The sequence below is a fragment of the Mauremys mutica genome, chromosome 4 (assembly GCF_020497125.1).
Source record: "Mauremys mutica isolate MM-2020 ecotype Southern chromosome 4, ASM2049712v1, whole genome shotgun sequence".
NCBI classification, from domain to species: Eukaryota; Metazoa; Chordata; order Testudines; family Geoemydidae; genus Mauremys; species Mauremys mutica.
In genome coordinates, this window is record NC_059075.1 from 89,311,609 (window position 1) to 89,333,158 (window position 21,550).

At 39.1% G+C, this 21,550-nt stretch overlaps 1 protein-coding gene across 6 annotated transcripts in view; it reads left to right on the top strand.

Annotated features, from left to right (window-relative positions):
* Positions 1-21,322, top strand: part of METTL15 (methyltransferase like 15) — a 214,363-nt gene extending 193,041 nt beyond the window's left edge. For 5 of the 6 annotated variants that reach the window (XM_045016282.1, XM_045016281.1, XM_045016284.1 and 2 more), the window contains exons 4-6: positions 3,417-3,608; positions 5,694-5,872; positions 20,773-21,322. In XM_045016282.1, the coding sequence (XP_044872217.1) occupies positions 3,417-3,608; positions 5,694-5,872; positions 20,773-21,215 (814 nt within the window). In that variant the 3' untranslated portion in view covers positions 21,216-21,322. Of the gene's footprint in view, positions 1-3,416; positions 3,609-5,693; positions 5,873-16,704; positions 16,774-20,772 lie in introns of all 6 variants that reach the window. The other variant, XM_045016285.1, reaches the window with a different exon arrangement.
* Positions 21,323-21,550: the final 228 nt, after the last annotated feature.

Genomic DNA, 21,550 nt, shown 5'->3' on the forward strand with positions numbered 1-21,550 from the left:
GTTTTTAGGTAACAGTCTTTCAAGAATGTTAAATAAGATTGGCAAACAAAGAATCTTTTAAAAGATCAGATGTTTGGAATATGAGAATAGCCTGAGTAAGCAGCATCAGGATAATTGTAGAGAAGAGAAATTATGTTTTCACAGTTACAGGGCAAACTGCACTTAACACCCTTTTAATCCCTCTTGAGTTGCACCCCTTAGGTGACAGGACTGCCTTCCTGCACCTCACTTGGTGTGTTACCGGATGGTCCAGCCACCTGGGACTGAGTCACTGGGCCGCAGCCTCTTAATGTATCAGGCCCATCTGTGGTTGGGACCTGCAAACCCTTTTCTTTCAGGGACCTGTGACTAGTGAGTTGATTAAAGCAACTCAAAAACAGTGTCTTCAGAACAAAGCATTATTTATTAGGGCTGTCGATTAATCACAGTTAACTCACGCAATTAACTAAAAAAAATCACAATTAAAAATTTTTATCGTGATTAATCACAGTTTTAATTGCCTTGTTAAACAATAGAATACCAATCGAAATGTATTAAATATTTGTGGATGTTTTTCTACATTTTCAAATATATTGATTTCAGTTACAACACAGAATACAAAGTGTACAGTGCTCACTTTATATTATTATTTTTATTACAAATATTTGCACTGTAAAAATTATAAATGAAAGAAACAGTATTTTTCATTTCATCTCATACAAGTACTATACTGCAATCTCCTTGTCGTGAAAGTGCAACTTAGAAATGTAGATTTTTTTGGTTACACAACTGCACTCATAAACAAAACAATACAAAACTTTAGAGCCTAAAAGTCCACTCAGTCCTACTTCTCGTTCAACCAATCGCAAAAACAAACAAGTTTATCGCCCATAAATGTAAACAGTGCTTCCTGCTTCTTATTTAGAATGTCATCTGAAAGTGAGAACAGGCGTTTACATGGGACTTTTGTAGCTGGTATTGCAAGGTATTTACATGCCAGATATGCTAGACATTCATATGCCCCTTCATGCTTCAGCCACCATTCCAAAGGACATGCTTCCACGCTGATGATGCTTGTTAAAAAAAAGTGTTTAATTAAATTAAATAATTAAATTAAATTCTCCTTGGGGGAGAATTTAATGTGTCCTGCTCTATTTTACCCGCATTCTGCCACATATTTCATGTTAGCAGTCTAGGATAATGACTCAGCACATGTTGTTCATTTTTAAGAACACTTTCGCTGCAGGTTTGACAAAATGCAAAGAAGGTACCAATGTGAGATTTCTAAAGATAGCACAGCACTCAACCCAAGGTTTAAGAATCTGAAGTGCCGTCCAAAATCTGAGAGGGTCGAGATGTGGAGCATGCTTTCAGAAGTCTTAAAAGAGCAACACTCCAATGTGGAAACTACAGAACCCGAACTACCAAAAAAGAAAATCAATCTTCTGCTGGTGACATCTGATTCAGATGATGAAAATGAACATGTGTCAGTCCACACTGCTTTGGATTGTTATTGAGAGGAACCCGTCATCAGCATGGAAGCATGAACCCTGGAATGGTGGTTGAAGCATGAAGGGACATATGAATCTTTAGTGTTTCTGGCATGTAAATATCTTGTGACATCGGCTACAACAGTGTCATGAGAATGCCTGTTCTCAATTTCAGGTGACATTGTGAACAAGAAGCGGGCAGCATTATCTCCTGCAAATGTAAACAAACTTGTTTGTCTGAGCAATTGGCTGAACAAGAAATAGGACTGAGAGGACTTGTAGGCGCTAAAGTTTTACATTGTTTAATTTTTGAATACAGTTATTTTTTAACACAATTCTACATTTGTAAGTTCAATTTTCATGATAAAGAGATTGCACTACAGTACTTGTATGAGGTGAATTGAAAAACACTATTTCTTTTGTTTTTTACAGTACAAATATTTGTAATAAAAAATAAATAGAAAGTGAGCACTGTACACTTTGCATTCTGTAATAATTGCAATCAATATATTTGAAAATGTAGAAAACATCCAAAAATATTTAAATAAATGGTATTCTATTATTGTGTGACAGTGCGATTAATCGCACTATTAACTGTGATTAATTTTTTTAATCGCTTGACAGCCCTATTATTTATTCCGTCCTCTTAAGGTGCAAAGCACATACAGCAAGGGGTAAAAACAATAAAAAGTATAACCCTGAGCCTGGATCTTACTTATCCTTAATCTTTCCTTGCCAGCTTTTGCAAGTTTCTCTCAGCATAGCTAACCCCTGTCTCTGGCTGGGAGAAACAGACTGTTCTGTTCACAGCAGGCTCTCCATCTCTGTGTATTCCCTGGCCAGCCTGTCTGTTTTTTCTGACACTCTCTGAATAACCTCTGGCCACTCACACAACTTCCACTCTTTTCTAGACCCTGGGTATTCTAATATTTTACCATTCCCTTTGATATCTGTCATCTGAGCCCTAGCAAAACAGCTATGTCACCACAGTTGGAGTGGAGGAGTCTTTTCTAGGCTATAAACCTAGCTGTTATGTTTGAGTGTTTGTTGGGATGAGCCTTGGCCATTGTTTTACCTTTCCTGCTTGTTCCTCTAACAACCACTTTTGATGTAACTCCATAGGAAGTAACCCATCATAAACTCACACTCGGAGGCATGCACCATATTCATAACAAATAATACAGATATTCTCACATTGTCACATGTCTGATTGGTTTTTGGATGATATTAATATGCTAGTTGGAAAGGGTGCTGGGGAAAAATGATAAATTTCTCAGAGTTGTCTTAAATGTAAGTTAAAATATTGAATGTCTGAGTAGGTATACCAAATGAATCACCACTTTTTTCAAGGCTATGAAATCCTATTCCTATTATGCTGAACATCAGTATACGCATTTAATGATGTATTGTACAGTTTTATATTCAGGGTGTTTGTGTGTGGGCAAATAACCTTCATGTAATATGTTTGTTCCCTTTTTTCTAGTAGTAAGTAACGGTGATCATAATTATTGTTGTGATAGAATTTTTTTAAATGATTTTTATTTGGTTTTTTTAATGTTCTTTTTTTTATTTCTTGTTTCTCATTTTTCTTTGTTTGGATGAATAAAAGTAGTGGGCCCTTCTCACTTATACTAGTTGAAAACTGGAGTAACTCTGTTGCAGTTAGTGGAGTTGCATTCATGTAAATTTGGTCTGAGAGGAAAACTAGACCTAAGGTAAAACTTTGAAAAGTGCCCAAGTCCTGTTTTCAAAGTGACTTATGTGTCTAAGTGACATTGAGACTTTGGCTCCTAAATTCCTGAGTCTGTTTTGAAAATGGGACAGAGAAGCCTAAGTCACTTATATGCATTTGCAAATTTTACTCCAATTTTTTGTTCATTTCCTACTTTAAAGGGGAAGAAATATTGCACTATTAGCATTCACTTTTTATCTGTGGTTCTCTTATAGGAAACAGATTCAGGCTCTTCTAGGGCAGTTTAGCCAAGCAGAAACCTTGTTAATCTCGGCTGGAGTGGAACCAGGAATGCTAGATGGAGTTCTTTTGGATGCTGGGTGTTCCTCTATGCAGCTTGATACTCCCGAAAGAGGTTTTTCCCTGCGAAAGGATGGTCCTTTGGATATGAGGATGGATAGTGGCAGGTATGTATTGATCAAACATTTCTTCTCACAACAAGAAATCAATTTCTCAACAACACTCTGAATTTAATTTCCTTTTTAGGTTGCAGAATTCCCATCACACGCCCACATCTAACTCCGCACATACATAATAAATCAGCTTTGTTCTTTTGCCATAGAGGCTCATCTAGTTCTCAGGATTTAGGGCCAGATTCCAATCTCACTTACTGCAGCATAAAGTGAAGGTACTTCTGGGTTTCAGTGGTGGAAGGTCAGAATTTGACTATTAGGCTTTCCATACTTAAGGTTAAAAGCAATGAATAATAACAATAATTAAAACAAGTATCTTTAATTTTGTTAAGCAGACCATGATGTAGGATATAAATGAAATTGTTACTGTGAGAAGGTAGTTTATCATCTAGGTGAAATGAGGATGCTTAAGTATAAGTGAAGTTCTAACAGACTTCTTTTAACCTTGGTAGCTACTCTGAAGATGGGCATGTGCTAACCTCTACAAAGAAACATCAGTGAGCCTATCCTATCAATTAAATTACAATGGCAACTCTGCTTTCAAGGCATTAAATATTCTACCACTACTTGCATGCTTACTGTAAGCAATTCATTAACTTTGTCCTATGATTCATAGCAAGCAGATCAGAATGACTTACTTTATACTGAAATTAACAAGTAGTAAAAAGAAAAAAACCTTTATATTTAATTGATTAGAGTCAGTGCTGAGTATAATCTGGAAGGTGGAATGCAATTCTAATCATAAATACTAATGTTTTCTATGTATATAGCAATTGTCACCTCAAAGGGACTCAGTGCCTTTCATGGGGAATATGCCTTATTACAGAAAACACCAAATATGCAGTCACCTCTGTTGTATGGATGATGGTAATTAACTGAGACATAGCATGCTGCACACCTATAAGGGAATGGGAAATTCTGGTCAAAAATAGTGCGACAAACTTGTGTTCTTAGAATATGAGCCATGGTATTGTTAATGTTCACACATAGCCAATGATACCTCAGTTTCTAAGAAACTATCCCAAAGACTGACACAACAAGCTGCATGATACGCAATTTAGTCAACTCTAGTATGAACAGCTGAGATCTTACTGGGTTCAAGCCTACGGTTTCAAGGAATGTAAACCTGAGGTTTTTGCCACTAAAATATCCCTGCTGGTATATGAACTTGCATGATACCATATAAAGAATAAAGAATGACTGGGATAAAACAGGCATATACTGTACAGTTGAGGATAAATATACAGGGCAAAGAGTATCTAAAGTTTGGTTATTTTCTATAAGATATTGTGGGGAAATAATAAAATACTGAAAAATATTCTGCCTATCAGTCCCTTTGTAGAAGAGGCAAGTCTGTAAAATAGTTGAATTAGATTGAGCAGTCTCTGCAAATTACTGAATACCCATGCAGTGTATATAAAAGACCTTGAACGATTTCAATAAAGAAAGTTGTACAGGTGAAAAAAATATTGATGACTATAGGATATTTTGTTTGCCTTTTGGTAGATAGTTACAAATATCCTTTTCTTTCAAAATACTTTTGAATTTAAATTGAGATACCTTTAAGTGACAGTACAGAAAATTGTCTTCATAAGGGATCATTTTTCATAGCACTACATATAACAGGAAAGATCCTTGAGATTAGTTCCTCTATATTCTGAGTGGAAAACAGAACAAATAATGCAAGATGACTAAAACCAACACATAAGAAATGAGTTCAGATTTTGAAGATATTTAAATAAAGGCAATCTTACAGCCTTTCAATTTTAGAAAAATACTTGAACCACAGCTAATCTTTGTCAACTCATTAATGTTAAAAGTTGATGGTAGTGCTTGAAGTTTCAGCTATTCTTTATTGCTAATTAATGTTAAGGAAGACACTCCATCTGAAGTAATAAGACGGGATTTAAAAGGTAGAAGCTATTTCCGTTTTCACAGGATTGCTTTCTCTTATTTTAAAACCTCAAAGGCACTTGCATGCAGTGTGTGTGTTTGACTTTATGTCTCAATGCTATGAAGCTTCACCTCTTGTCAATGAAAACTGACGTCAGTGAACTAATTGGCTCTTCTTGTGCGTAGGTATCCTGACATGCCCACCGCTGCTGATGTTGTGAATGCTTTAGATCAACAGGCGCTTGCGTCCATCCTGAGAACATACGGGGAGGAGAGGCACGCCAAGAAAATAGCTTCAGCAGTCGTTCAGGCACGCAGCATCTACCCCATCACCAGAACTCAGCAGCTTGCCAGCATTGTTGCAGGTACCCTCATTAATTCTGAACAGTGTCTGAGAGAGAAAAAATATTAATCCCCAAAGTCCCAGAGGGATCTATTTGTTCTTGAAATCATGCAGGATCTAATCCTGTCTATCCTTCTCTGATGTCAGCTTTTTGTGTTGTTTTGTTTTGTGAGCTCCCTTTTTTTATATACTGTGGCTTCCTGATTAGTTTAATAATAGATTTTACATGAAGTGATTTATCATTTTTGCCCCCGAAGGTGAAACATTGAATGACAACCACAGAGGGAATTCTTTATCACTACTGTTGATAAACCCTCAATTATCAGATCTGTTTTATATTTTTGGGGGGTGGGAGTGGTAGTACCATGGCACTGAAATAAAATACCAACAACTGAAATAAAATAGATTAGCTCATATTTTTCTTCTAAACAACCAGCTAATGAAGAGTAAAATTATGCGTAGGTTATTTCACTTTGTGAATGCTAACTAGATCAGCCTGAAGGGCTTAATGAAACACTTCATCTTAGTTGCTGTTCACCATAAACCTCCTGAACTGAATGTAGCTAGGAGGTGCTTTGTTGCAGACAGGAATTGTTTCATAGCTGTGCCCTATGATGAAAGTTTTCCAAGTCAAAATACAATTTCTGTAGCTGCTTAAGACAATTCCATTGGAGAATCCCTAGTCTTGTCAGAAATACATCTAAAGGAGTGAAATTCTTGTATCTGTAGCTAGGGAAACTATCTTCTAATGTAATGTATTATGGTTTATGGTTGCTGTTGGCTTATTAATAATGGAGAAGTTCTTAAGTAATCTTAGAACTCTCAAATGAAAGGTTTAGCACCATTTTAATAATACAGGCTGTTTAGGCAAGTTATATGGTGAAATCAAATACACCTGAACTTTAACCATAAAAGACGTGAAATGATTAAAGCTCTGGAAGAAGTATGAAGACACTATTGCTGTAGAAAGATCACATTGTAAGCATACTATATGAAAACAATGTAATGACAAAGAGGTAGATCAGTTGGACAATATATAATATATAAACCTTAAATAAAATCTGAAAATTCTGTATTTAAAAAGTAGCCATTACCATCTACATTTAGTGGTAGTGATTTAATTTGCTTGTCAGACACATGCTTCTTTCTATAGGTGTTAATTAAAACAGTATGTCATTGTTTATGTACTTAAAGCAGCTACCCTGATGCTGTGTTAAATTTTTAATAAGCTGTATGTCTTAAAAATACACCGCTACCTCGATCTAAGGCCACCCAATATAACACGAATTTGGATATAACGTGGCAAAGCAGTGCTCCGGGGTGGGGGCGGGGCTGCGCACTCCAGTGGATCAAAGCAAGTTCAATATAACACGGTTTCACCTATAACTCGGTAAGATTTTTTGGCTTCCAAAGACAGCGTTATATCAAGGTACAGGTGTATTATACAAGTTAATATTGTAGCTGTTATGAACTAAATAAAAATGTCAGCACATTAGATTACCAGTTCCAGGTAAAAGACAATGGTCAAATTTGCAGCAGTGTTGTATTGGTTACCTATGAATCATAGCCACTGCTACTTCTTCTGTCATTTTAAATCCCTTGCTGTACATTATGTAGTTTTGACAGGTATATCAATATGATAAAATGCATGCCAAAGAAATTTATCAAATGACATTTTATATCAGGATTTTTCCTTTTAATAAGTACAGTTTCTGTCTACCAACATGTATAAAACACATATACTTACCAAACATCTCTCTATATAGAATAGGCAAATAATTAAAACTGGTTTAGCCCATTCTTTCAGTCTATGCTTAGGGAGAACTCCCTGGATTTCAGTGTGAATCTGCACAGAGTAAGAAGTTCAGGACTGGCTCTTATTAAGTTTTCATTAATTATTTATACCTTAAGGTATAATGAACAGTATTACATATACGGTATAGAATTTTTTTTAATGATTTTTGTTTGGTTTTTTTAATGTTCTTGTTTTTATTTCTTGTTTCTCATTTTTCTTTGTTTGGATGAATAAAAGTAGTGGGCCCTTCTCACTTCTCAGGGAATTCTACTACCTAATTCTAGGAGCTTCCATAGCTTATAGTTCTGATGGTCTCCTGCATGGCCACAATGGGCCCTACAACACATGAGACCTCTTGGAGCCTTCCTCCTATTGAAGTAGAATCTTCAGGAGAACTACCTCCCTTTTTCCATTCACTCTCCCTGCTCTCATTCTGAAATTGTTGTGGGGGTGTCAACATACAAAACCCTCACCACAAAGAATCCCCTCACAGAGACTCCTGCAATGCAGGTCACTGTGGATGCTTTGCTATCAGGTTGAAGAGCACATATGGTGCACAAACATCACTGAGTAAATGGTCCAAATGAGAGAGAAAACAGAACATCAGCGGGTTAGAACTGACAGCAATTGGCAATACTGTAGTTTAATCCTTCACCTGACAATCAAATCTGTTCTTCTACAAAATGACCGCCATGCAGTGTTTGTCAAGAAACCAGAGCCTGAGGGTCAGGGAACATACTCACAGAATCCTCCTCTAGATAGAACAGAAGAAACTCTAGGTATCTAAGATTCATGTCCAGGGTAAATAAATGTAGAATTAAATGGGTTAAGCCATCTAGCCTTCTCTCTAGAGGCATGAAAACTCAACCAGATAATTAAAAACTTGATGTTCAGGATATTGGGGACTGCACCTCCAAAAGCAAGAAGAAACTAATCACTTTTTGCAAGGCACTGGAACAAGAAAATGTGTGACATTGCTTGAATGAGAAAGAATCTATCTGGAAAATGGATGTACATCCTCCCATCTTTTTCTCAGCTGGCTTGAGTGGCCAAGAAAAATCAGGACAAACAATGCTATTGTAGTCCTTGTAACTACCTATTAGTTTCATGGGCCCTCCATAGATTAGCTAGTCTCCCAAAACCTTCTATATCAGTGGTGAGCAAACTGCAGCCACTGGAAGCTGCGGGTGGCCGTGCAAATGTAAACAAACTGTCTGGCGGCCCGCCAGTGGATTACCCTGATGGGCTGCGTGTGGGCCACAGGTTGCCCACCACTGTTCTATATTAAGAACATAAGAAGATAAGAATGGCCATACTGGGTCAGACCAAAGGTCCATCCAGCCCAGTATCCTGTCAGTGTTGGAATATTGGATCTCATTCTGGCATCCATTCTGGCATAACTGTTAAAAGGTTATTTAAAAAACTGGAAAGGATTCAGGGAAGAACTACAAGAAATTTTGGACTGGAAAATATACCTTACAAAGACCAAAAGAGTTAAATCTATAAAGTTTATCAAATAGAAGTTTGAAGCACCAGAGGAAACACCCATGAAACTTAATCAATTGTCAGTATTTGAACACAAGTCAAAGATTGTTTAAAATTTAACCATGTATCTACACACAGAGAAGGCGCCTGATATTATAGAGCTCTTAATTCAGGAAAGTTCTATGGCCTGTGTTATGCAAGAAAGTAAACTAGAACCGATTAATATAGCAGACAAAGGTAGAACAAGAATCAGTGCTGGAAGCTGAAGACAGCAAAGTTCAAACAGGAAATAAGATGACATTTTTAGTAGTTAATTAAGCATTTGGAATATATTATCAAGTGATAAATTCTCCATCACATGGAGTCTGTCACATTGGATGCTAGATGCAGGAATTACTGGGTACATAAGAACATAAGAATAGCCATACTGGGTCAGACCAAAGGTCCATCCAGCCCAGTATCCTGTCTGCTGACAGTGGCCAATGCCAGGTGCCCCAGAGGGAGAGAACGTAACAGGTAATGATCAAGTGATCTCTCTCCTGCCATCCATCTCCACCCTCTGACAAACCGAGGCTAGGGACACCATTCCTTACCCATCCTGGCTAATAGACCGGAATGGACTTAACCTCCATGAATTTATCTAGTTCTCTTTTAAACCCTGTTATAGTCCTAGCCTTCACAATCTCCTCAGGCAAGGAGTTCCACAGGTTGACTGTGTGCTGTGTGAAGAAGAACTTCCTTTAATTTGTTTTAAACCTGCTGCCCATTAATTTAATTTGGTAGCCCCTAGTTCTTATATTATGGGAACAAGTAAATAACTTTTCCTTATTCACTTTCTCCACACCACTCATGATTTTATATACCTCTATCATATCCCCCCTTAGTCTCCTCTTTTCCAAACTGAAAAGTTCTAGCCTCTTTAATCTCTCCTCATAGGGGACCCATTCCAGACCTCTAATCAGTTTAGTTGCCCTTCTCTGGACCTTTTCTAATGACAGTATATCTTTTTTGAGATGAGGAGACCACATCTGTATGCAGTATTCAAGATGTGGGTGTACCATGGATTTATTTAAGGGCAATAAGATATTCTCTTTCTTATTCTCTATCCCTTTTTAAATTATTCCTAACATCCTGTTTGCTTTTTTAACTGCCGCTGCACACTGCATGGACGTCTTCAGAGAACTATCCATGATGACTCTAAGGTCTCTTTCCTGATTAGCTGTAGCTAAATTAGCCCCCATCATATTGTATGTATAGTTGGGGTTATTTTTTCCAATGTGCATTACTTTACATTTATCCACATTAAATTTCATTTGCCATTTTGTTGTCCAATCACTTAGTTTTGTGAGATCTTTTTGAAGTTCTTCACAGTCTGCTTTGGTCTTAACTATCTTGAGCAGCTTAGTATTATCTGCAAACTTTGCCACTTCATTGTTTACCCCTTTCTTCAGATCATTTATGAATAAGTTGAATAGGATTGGTCCTAGGACTGACCCTTGGGGAACACCACTAGTTACCCCTCTCCATTCTGAACATTTACCGTTTATTCCTATCCTTTGTTCCCTGTCTGTTGACCAGTTTTCCATCTTTTACCAGATCATAGATAAGCTCCAGGTAACAGGCAGAAATTTAAAATTTAAAAACTAGAATTTGGATTCACCACAGGCTAGTGGACATTTTGTTCCAAACCAGAAAGCTATCTACCTCTAACCTTTAATACAAGACCTAGGAAGGGCATGTGCAGTTGTGCCCATGAATGCAGTTCCACAAAAGTAAATGTGAAACATTTTCTTCAACTTTCTGGTGGGAAGCTACCAGAAAGAACTGAGCTGTGGTTGTGTAAATGGGAAGGTCGCAATACCAGAGGCTCTACAGTTTTTGCAGGAAAAAGGGAGACTTGCAGGTTTTGCCCCTCTCTCTCTAGAGTCAATAAAGCTATTGGTGATGTCTAACCATCTCAAACATCTGGTAGCCCACAGGTAATCTTACTCTTGATCTTAAACATCTGATGAAACTCACTTTGAAATGTCATCAGAAGTCTCCTTTACTTTTTATAATTTAAGGTGTCCATCATCTCTTCCTGAGAGCAAGCAAACTTCATGCCCTGTTAGCAAAAAAAAATTTTTTTACAATTATTTGTCTCAAACATTGATATCCTACTGCAATAGGCATTCTATAAATACTTTACATCATGGGTTCTCAATGAGGGGGTTATGAACACGTCCACAGGGATGAACAGGAAACACTGCCTTAGATAGATTTTTTGCCACAGCTACTTGGAAGTTAATAGGTATATATTAAAACTTACTGAAAAATATAAAGGTTGAACCTCTTAAAATGTAGCTTTAGTGTTCTTCTATTCTACTAATCAACAACTCTTATTTTATTTCAGTGGATGATATGCCTTGTTACCTATTAGCTTAAGCTAGTAACTTAATTTTGCTTGGTTTCATTTAGATTTGTAACCCATTGACAGATCATTGTGAGAGCATGTAGTCATCTGGATTTAACTTGAGAGAAGTTGGAGATTAGATGATAGAGAAGTTTAAAAAACCCTTAGTGGGTAAAGCCAGTTTTATCCAGATCTATTCAAGTTCACAGACTTTAATTAACAGTTTGAAATTTGTAATATTGCTTGAATTTTAGATGGGTGTGAATTAACACTGTATTAAGGGAGCCTAGACAAAAGGACATGAGTTGCGTCACAGAAACTTATTAAATGTGATGCAAATTCAACAGATGAATTCCAGCAAACAGGTGCACGATCTGAATTAATTTTTAAACTCCACCACTCTCATACACTCAGGGGACTTTAATGCCTCACATTGACAGGCACAGCACATTGCTAATTTCATTCACAAGCTTAAAAAATTCAATACATTTTAACATATGAATCTATTAGATTTTAAAAAGTGTAAGTAGCATCAGGGTATCCCAAAACTAAAAATGATAATTTCTCTCAACTGGGATTTCAAATCAGTAATCTAGCTAGAAGCATTATGTTTTTATAAATGAAATCCATTTTACACACTTCCCATACAAATTTTGTTATATTATTATACATAGCAATGTCTGTTACCAAGCAAGATTTTCTTTTACTGTTAGTATGGTTTTCATCTGTGACTTAGCAAAAAGCACAGGATTTCCTGACTCCAGAAACGTTACTGACTCAGGGGACTGAGAATGGGATAATTGTAGCCTTTCAAATTGCTGATTCAAATCCAGTTTGGATTGTTAACAACTGTTCCAAATAGATGGCTGTCCATATGAAAAAAATCACCACCATCAAAACATTCATTAGCTGTTGACAATCTCAGCAGAGAAACCAAGGATTCACTGGGCTTGGAGACTAAACTGTCTTTTCACTACATACAGCTGGTACATGATCTGAGCATAAACAAGCCTTTTCTCTAGAGTTGTTAGTCAAGGACCTTTCACTTTATCATCAGCAACATTTGTATCACACCCTGCCCTGTACAGCTTACAGTCTAGGTCAGGCATGACATACAAATAAGGGTAATGGGAGTTAATGGGATGGGAACAGGTCAGGGTCACATATAGAAGATCACACAATAACTTAGATTAGTCATGCATAGTTCCTTAAAACATTTTGTTTGAGCTTCATCCCCATCATCAATATTCACCAAACTCATCCACTTCTAAAGAATGCTGCAGCACTAAACTCACAGGTACTGTTAAACAAACATATACATGTATACATGCACAAATACATTAAAAAGGGATAATTGAAAGAGAAAATATTAGCTGCAAGTTTGGTAGTAAAAATGCTGTATTTCTGGCCTCAGTGTGGCAAATACATCTCTTTCTGATGTAATGTGGCTATATTTTTTTTTTACTGATTTACTGAATTTTAGTATTACATACTATAACATATTTTCTGCCTTGCTATTTGTGCATTGTCTTCCACAGATGCCACAGAGGATTGTGTTATATATGAAAAAAATATATGTTGGCAGTATTTACTTATTTTTATTTCCTATATTACTATAATAGATTTTTATCCTAAGGGCCTGATTTTCAAAACCAGGTTCTTTTTTTGCACATGCAAATATTTATAGGCACAGTTAATTGTCAGAAAAAATTATGGTATCTAGATACTGCATTGAAATATCATGGTGATGGGGATTATATAAGATTCAAGATAGATACAATTTAGATATCTCTCTAACTGCCATATATGCCAGCACAATCTGGTAGCTGGATATCTAACTGCTTTCATTTGCCTGCTCCAAATTTCAGTTGCAGAATCAAAGACTAGTTTTCAATATCAGATCAAGTCTTGCTAAAAAGCTGTCTAATTACAGCAACATCCACAAAGTGGTACAAGTGGGCTAGAATTGCATCTTTCTTTTTTCATATACTTCTAAATTAGTGAAGCTTAAGATTCCTATTCTACTCCCTTCTGCTTTTTCTTTACCTCCCAGGGGATAGCAGTGTGTCCAGTTTATTTAGGTTTAAAAAATAGTTTTGAAACAGTACAAATGTTTGTAGGAGACTTGTTAGTGCAGATAAGTAAAAAGACAAATATTCTCAAAAGATTTTGATGACATAGAAGATAAAGCTGTCGGGTTTTTTTCAACTGAGTGTAAAAGAAAGCTCAGTTAGACTAGTATACAATAGAGATGGGCTGAGGAAGCCAAAACCAGACATGATTAGAATCTGTTTCCATTTACCCAAACTACCAAAGTTCAAGAACATCTGATAAAAGGTTCCAGTTTGGGCATATTTCTAGTGCTGGGATGACTGTTTTACTTTTGGGAATTGATCTAACAGTAAATCATGCCTTAATTTAGCATAGATCCAGATTAGTTTGAAACAGACATTAGATTGGAACCTCTTGCCCCAGCTTCAAGGCATGCACTATAGAGGGTGGATCCAGAACATTTTATAAAGAAGTTCAGATTTGAATCTGAATTTTATCTGAATTCTGTGGCTTGGCTCCATCTTTAATTGTGATCCTTACAAGGTACCCTTTTCTGGGGCTTGGGCAGTCTCTGGGCGGCAGAAGTGAACCGAACCCCAGCAAACCATCAGCAAGTTCAGAGAATGTTTTTATACTCCTGATGCTACTCTGTGGTACATATCAAATGTGGCTTTTTGTTCTGAGAGGTGACAATCAGCTTTGCAGAACAGAGTCCAAAAGTTATACTGTTTATAGAGCCTATACCCTAGAGCAGAGGTTCTCAAACTGTGGTCCGCGAGCTCCATTCAGGTGGTCCATGGATAGTTCCCTCTAAGGTGCGCGCCTGGGCGGCCGCGCACAAGAGAATGAAGGGCCACCCACCTGTGTGGCTCCACTAATTAGGTGCCTGGATCCTGGAGAAGATGCACATGTATGGTGAGGTGGTGGCCTTGGGGAGAATAGGGGACAGGTAGCAGGGGGCAGTGAGGTGAGAAGAGCAGGCGGGGGGGAATTTGGGACATGCAGGGCTGCGGCGGCCAGAGAAAGAGGCGACTTTCCCCAGCTCGACGGCTGCTGCGGTGGGGGAGAGACCCCTCCCCTTCCCACCCCCAGCTCGGGGGCTGCTGTGGTGGGGGATAGAGGGAGAGACCCCCTCCTTCCCAGCCCCAGGTCGGGGGCTGCCATGGCAGGAGAGAGAGGTCACATCAGGGCCAGTGCAACCCATTAGGCAACCTAGGCGGTCAACTAGGGCGCTAACATTTGGGGGGCAGCGACCGCGGCGGCCGGATCTTCGGCTGCCCCGGTCGTCGGCAGTATATCGGGGGCGGTATTTCGGGGGCGGGACCGTCTGCCGCCTAGGGCACCAAAAACGCTGGCGGCGCTCCTGGGTCACATCCATCACATTAGAAAGGTACTACTGAGTTGTAGTTCAACCTCTCTAACCACTCAAAACAGACTCCAAAGAGAGACTGCTGAACTCAAATTGATATGCAAATTAGATACAATTAACTTAGGTTTAAACAGAGACAGGGAATGGTTGGGTCATTACACTAATTTAATCTATTTCCCTATGGTAAGTTCTCCTCACACCTTCTATGGGTCATCTCAATTATCACTTCAAAGGTTTTTTTTTCTCCTGCTGATGATAGCTCATCTCAATTGATTAGACTCTTCCTGTTGGTATGCGTACTTCCACCTTTTCATGTTCTCTGTATGTATAAATATCTCCTGTCTGTGTGTTCCATTCTATGCATCCGAAGAAGTGAGCTGAAGCCCACGAAAGCTTATGCTGAAATAAATTTGTTAATCTCTAAGGTGCCACAAGTACTCCTGTTCTTTCTATACCTGAGGAACTCTCACCAGTGCCTCCTGCTGCTTCCTTCCAAACTACTGCCTGGCTCTATATGGAGGCAGGATGCCCTCTACCATGCCCATTATGAGGTACTAATTAGTCACAGATGAACTGGACCCATCCCCTTTAAAAGGGGATAGTCACCCTATGACAGCAGGTCAAATAGTTGTAGATGTAACTCATTTGTCCTTCCTGATATTCATTCTTGCTATCACTTTACTCTTTTCAGACATACATTATATGTTTTCTTGCCATTGTGTTACTGTTTCTTCACCGCACAGAATGAGCATGGTTGGAATATTCCATTACCAGACGCAGAAATCAAATGATTTGGTTCATGCCAGGAAAGAACCATGAGATCACAGAGTTGCTGCTAAGTGTTTGGGGGCGGGGGGTAAAATGCTGCTTTCTTTAATATGTATATTAAACAAGATGCTGCACATTACATCAGTAGCCAGTGACCACATTTCTGGCTCCACCTCAATCTATAGAACTCCCCACTTTGTCTCAGGTAATCATTTATACAGCTCAGCAGAATTTCTGTTTTCTTACCTTCAAATCTTACCAGAGGAACGTACAGCAGAGCCAGTAGTGTAGAAACATTTCATACCATCTTGGAAATTATCCCAGACTGGAGCCGCTGCTGAAAGAAGCTTTGCAAAGGTGCTGCTGACATCACTTGCAACCACATAGCCGCCCCAACTGTAAAGGTAGTGCAGTCTAGCGTTTACATCTTTAGACATTTTAGTCTGCAAATTATTGCAGGTTTGGATGGCATGCAGCTGTTTCCTGAGAACCTTTGTCTCTGTTCTTCATTTCCACCCACACATTTGCAAATACACAGTTTTCAACATGCTTCACAGCTGCAGGTTGGCTCCTTGTGCAGTGAAAACGAGAAGATGGGAAAACACAGAGGGGACAATGCTGAGTAAGTTTCCTGTCCTCCATGGAAATGTCAGGGAAGTTAGTTTATGAAGTCCACAGTACACAGCTGAAACCATGGACCATCAGGCCTTAGTGTGTAAAATGCTGTACTTACCTAAAGCACTATATAAATAATTATTGTTGATAGAAATGTGTATTGAGATGGGCAACAGTTTTAAAAAATGGTACCTCTCTCCACCTTTACCTGTATGCCCAGTCATCATTTTTTACACATGCATATAGGATGCAAAGGTTTTGTTATTTTCATAGACTCTGGTGTTTCCAACCCATAGCAAAGAAAATTTGGAAAGAAGAGTGGGCTTACAGTATGGGTTTGTTTTGTTGCTTATCCCCAGTTAATATCCTCTCTTCCAGATCAAGAATGGAGTGCCTCATGCAGTATCTTGAGATGATGGAAAGAGTTTCTTTCCCCCCCACCTCCCCGTGAGTTTTAAATTCTTAAAGAAAGTTATCAGTAGGGAATACCTTTCTGCTAAAGCCAGCGCTTCAAGTATCATCCAAACTAGTGCTGTTTTTTTCATATAACACAAATCAGAAAATCCTTTCCCCACTTTTATAGTTGATGTTGAGTTTGATTAAGGGATACACTCAAACTCTTAATTCTTCTTTGAATGCCTCTGCATATTCTCACATGTGGAATCAAGGTCCCTGAGACATGGGGTTCCAGAATCTTCTGGGGTGCAGTGTCTATCTTGGGCTGCCTATCCCCAAATGGTTCAGACAGTATCAAAGGGGGAGCAGCCCCAAATGCTTTTCAGTTCCTGCCATTAATTCAGGGATTCCTAACGTAAAACTCAGAAGAAGTGGGAAATCTGGATGTGGAGTTTGGATTAACCAGTTGCAAGGAACAGTTCTGTCCCTTTACCAAATAACATTATTGCTTTCACTTTCCTGAATCAGGCTTCTGCATTCACCTGGCATAATGGTTTGTAAATTTGGTTCAAGTCACATCTCTTTTAAGACTCTTTTGCACCTTAATATGCTTTTTTTTCTTTAGCCCAGGCTTCATTAGCCTTATTTACCCATGCATAGAGACTGATGATATAAAGCTAAATTTTGTAAGGTGAATAATGCCACAAAGAAGTCCAGAAAATATTACCTTGGTCATCTTTCTCTTCTGAATAGTAAAGAGGATGGTGCAATTCCTCCAGGAGTCAGTGGACAATATAGATTAGTTGGCAGTATTTGGAACTATTTGTCCAACAAATTCACACAGTGACACTGTCACATTAACCGGAAACAATCTAACTACTTGAGGTGGGAACAATATCAACTGTTCCCTCTTAACCCTTCTATCTTAGAAAATCAAAGAATAATAAAAAAATAAAATTGGAAATTTAGCAGCAGATGCATAGCATGAATGCAGCAAGGATGCCTCTTGTAACCCTCAGGAAATTAATACAAGGTCAGTCGGTCACTTGCCTTATCTGTGCAAACAGGTAATGTGAAACAGAGCAATGGTCTCATCCACATACAGTTTAATCAAATACTATGCACTGGGGTTTCCATAGTTTCAACCTATTTAATTCAGCTCAAAATCTGCAGATTAGGTAACCTCCAAAAAATCTGATTGGGACATGTTCCCAATGGATGCCCGTTTGTTTAGTTGGCATGGCTACTTCACATGGACCCTCTTTCCAGATTTCTATCCATAGAATATAATCTAGGAAGAACAGAAGCCCTGTAAACAACACCTTTTAACCTCAGTACTCTCTCACATGCTGACAACTCAACATTAGATCTTAGACTTGCTTTCCTTCAAATACCGTTTGTCCCAGTTCAAGCAGACTGTCACTAATACCAAAGTATGAACAGTGAGACCATGGAAAATTTAGGCTAAACATAGTACTAAACCTGCCTTTCGTATCATTTCTTTTCTATCTAAAATTCATGATCTTGTGTGGAAGTTACTATGTGGTATGAGTAGAAAAATATGAACTTTAAATAATCTAAACCTGCATTTTTCTCTTTATTTATGCACTTTAAATACATAACAAGAAGATAAAGATAAGATCTAAGTAATGTATAATAAATCTGTATTCTTGATTCTTTGTATGTGCCCATTTAGGCATAAACAATGCTAATTAACATATGATTATCTTTATATAAAAGATTTGCCATGAAAAATATGTAATATTGATACAAACAGGAAATAATGTGTGTGTGGTAATATGTGACACAGTCATTTTGTACTGTAAAGAGGAAGACTGGTTGTACTATACCAGTGGTCACCGACTGGTCGATTGCGATCGACTGGTTGATCCTAGAGGATCTCCCAGTCTATCGCAATCTATGGCAGTGTAGTGTGGCTGCCGCCAAGGCAGACTCCCTGCCTACCCCAACCCACGCTGCTCTTGGAAGCGGCCAGCACAGCCCCATGGCCCTCAGGGCAGGAGGGCCAGGGGGTAGGCAGGGAGAACTGCAGGGGTGGTGCTTGCAAAGAGGGGCAGTGTGCGGAGCCACGTGCCCCCCACCCCTCCCCAGGGGCCGCAGGGGCATGTTGGCCCCTTCCAGGAGCGGTGTGGAGATGGGGTAGGCAGGGAGTCTGCCTTAGCGGCAGCCACACTCAGTCTTGCTGCACCCACTGTCGAACAGGAGTCGCCGGAGCTACGTGCTGCCTGGTGGGAGGCCGCACCCCGGCCCTGAGCCCCCTCCCAGAGCCAGCACCCAAACCCCCTCCTGCACCCCAACCCCCAGCCCTGAGCCCCATCCCAGAGCCAGCACCTCATACCCCCTCCTTCACCCCAAGCTCCACCCTGAGCCCCCTCCCAGAGCCAGCACCCTGTACCCCCTCCTGCACCCCAACCCCCAGCCCTGACCCCCAGCCCAGAGCCAGCACCTCATACCCCCTCCTTCACCCCAACCCCCAGCCCTGACCCCCCTCCCAGAGCCAGCACCCTGTACCCCCTCCTGCACCCCAACCCCCAGCCCTGACCCCCCCTCCCAGAGCCAGCACCCTGTACCCCCTCCTGCACCCCAACACACTGCCCCAGCCCGGAGCCCCCTCCTACACCCAAACTCCCTCCTACAGCTTGCACCCCTCACCACCTCCAGCACCTCAACCCCATACCCCAGGCTCAGCTCAGAGCCCCTCCCACACTGCAAACCCTTCAGCCCTAGGCCAGAGCCAGCACCCCCTCCCGAACCTCAACCCCTACCTCAGCCCGGTGAAAGTGAGTGACGGCGGGGGAGAGCAAGCGACTGGGGCGGGGGCGGAGATGGAGTCAGCAAGGCGGGGCTTTGGGGAAGGGGAGGGGCCTCGGGGAAGGGGTGGGATAGATCCTGGTTGCCTTTAGATTCAAAAAGTGATCTTGGGCGTAAAAAGGTTGGAGACCACTGTACTATACTGATGGATGAATTATAGTTTCTGCAATAGCTACAATCAACTATATCCAAATTCATATATAAGAAATTATTAATCTGTGAAATATTTAAAGTAGGATTTATGAAAGCTAGAGATCCAGCTCTATTCAGTGTCGTCTTATTAAAATGTAATTATATACATAATTAAATGACGTGCATACACTACTAGAAAATAATATTTCCTTTTAATGTTTTATTGAGTGGATAAAGCAGTTTTGTAGTATCACAATTAGATATCACAAATGGTATCACAGTATCACAAGTTTTGTAGCATCACAATTAGATTCACTAAGCTTTTAATACTGTATATGGTTTGCTCATTAAAGTTTAACAAGTAATAGTCTTATTTCTTTAAACTAGAAAAAGTATTTAATTGCATTTAATTAAAATAGAATAATTATTTAAATCCCGCCTCTTTGAATTATTGCACAATAATCTAGAAGATGAGACTTAATATTTGCTTCCGCTTCTGCATAAGTTATATATGTTACCTGTTTTAAGAATCTCAGACAAGCAACCAAGCATGCATGTCTATCTGCAATCATCTATATATGAATGTAGCGAGTACTATTTCAAATGAAGATATAGAAAACTAATTTTTTCTGCAGAGTTTTAGGGCATTTTATCTATCTACCCTGTCTATACTTTTTAATTTATCGCAGTTTCATGGCTGTTGCTTTGTTCTAACTTGCAACTTTATTTTTCAATTCTGTGAAGGATTTGAGGTGCAGTTTGTGTGAATGATTCCCTAGAAAAAGGGCCTGATCCCACAATAGGACTGCTCAGTTGAACAGCGCTTACTCATGTAACTCCTGGGCAGGTCTTAAATATGTATTATAAAGGGAGGAGGTCACTACTCATTGTTCAAAGTATCCTTTACTTTAAAGTCAGCACACATCACTGGATTAATGTTAAAAGTAGTTAATGGCAGGTACAAAAAGTTTATGGAATTACCAGATTTTTTCTAAAAGGTAGCAGGTTCCAGTACAGGAGAGCAGTATAAATGTACTTGATAACCAAACTTTAATCTCCTTTCTCTCTTTCTTTAATCCATAACAGGTGCTTTTCCAGCAGGAGCTTTGTATGCCCGAAAAGACTTACTTCAGAGACCTACACATGTTGCCACCAAAACTTTCCAAGCCTTGCGTATATTTGTGAATGATGAGCTCCGTGAACTCTATGTAGGGTTGAAGATAGCTGAGAAGTTTCTGAAACCTGGAGGTCGACTTGTAGCCCTTTCTTTTCATTCACTAGAGGATCGTATCATCAAACGATTCCTTCAAGGAATAGATGTTTCAGAAAAGTTCAACCTTAACATAAGACAGAAGATAAGACAAGGAGAAAAAAATTATTCCGAACAAGATGTGGAAGAATTCTCCAGTGAAAAATCCAACCCAAGATGGACATCTATACAGAAAAAAGTGCTTACTCCCCAGGCTGCAGATGTTCAAGAGAACCCAAGAGGGCGGTCTGCCAAACTAAGAGCTGCTATCAAACTGTAAAATAAAATAAAATACTCCGATTTTCTCTTTATATTAAATATGCTTTTGTAAATTTTCATCGTTCAGACTGTACAGAAATGGTCACATTGAAGAATAAAAGGAAAGAAAATAATTGATATCTTAGGATAGAGTCTGACTTCTATCTTCAGTCTTCAGTTTTAATTAAGCTGTGGAATTGAAACATGGAGCATCACATGGTAAATCAAGTCTAAATCAATGGGCATAACTAATATTATTAATTTCTCTATAGAGGTATATAAAATCATGAGTGATGTTGAGAAAGTGGATAAGGAAAAGTTATTTACTTATTCCCATAATACAAGAACTAGGGGTCA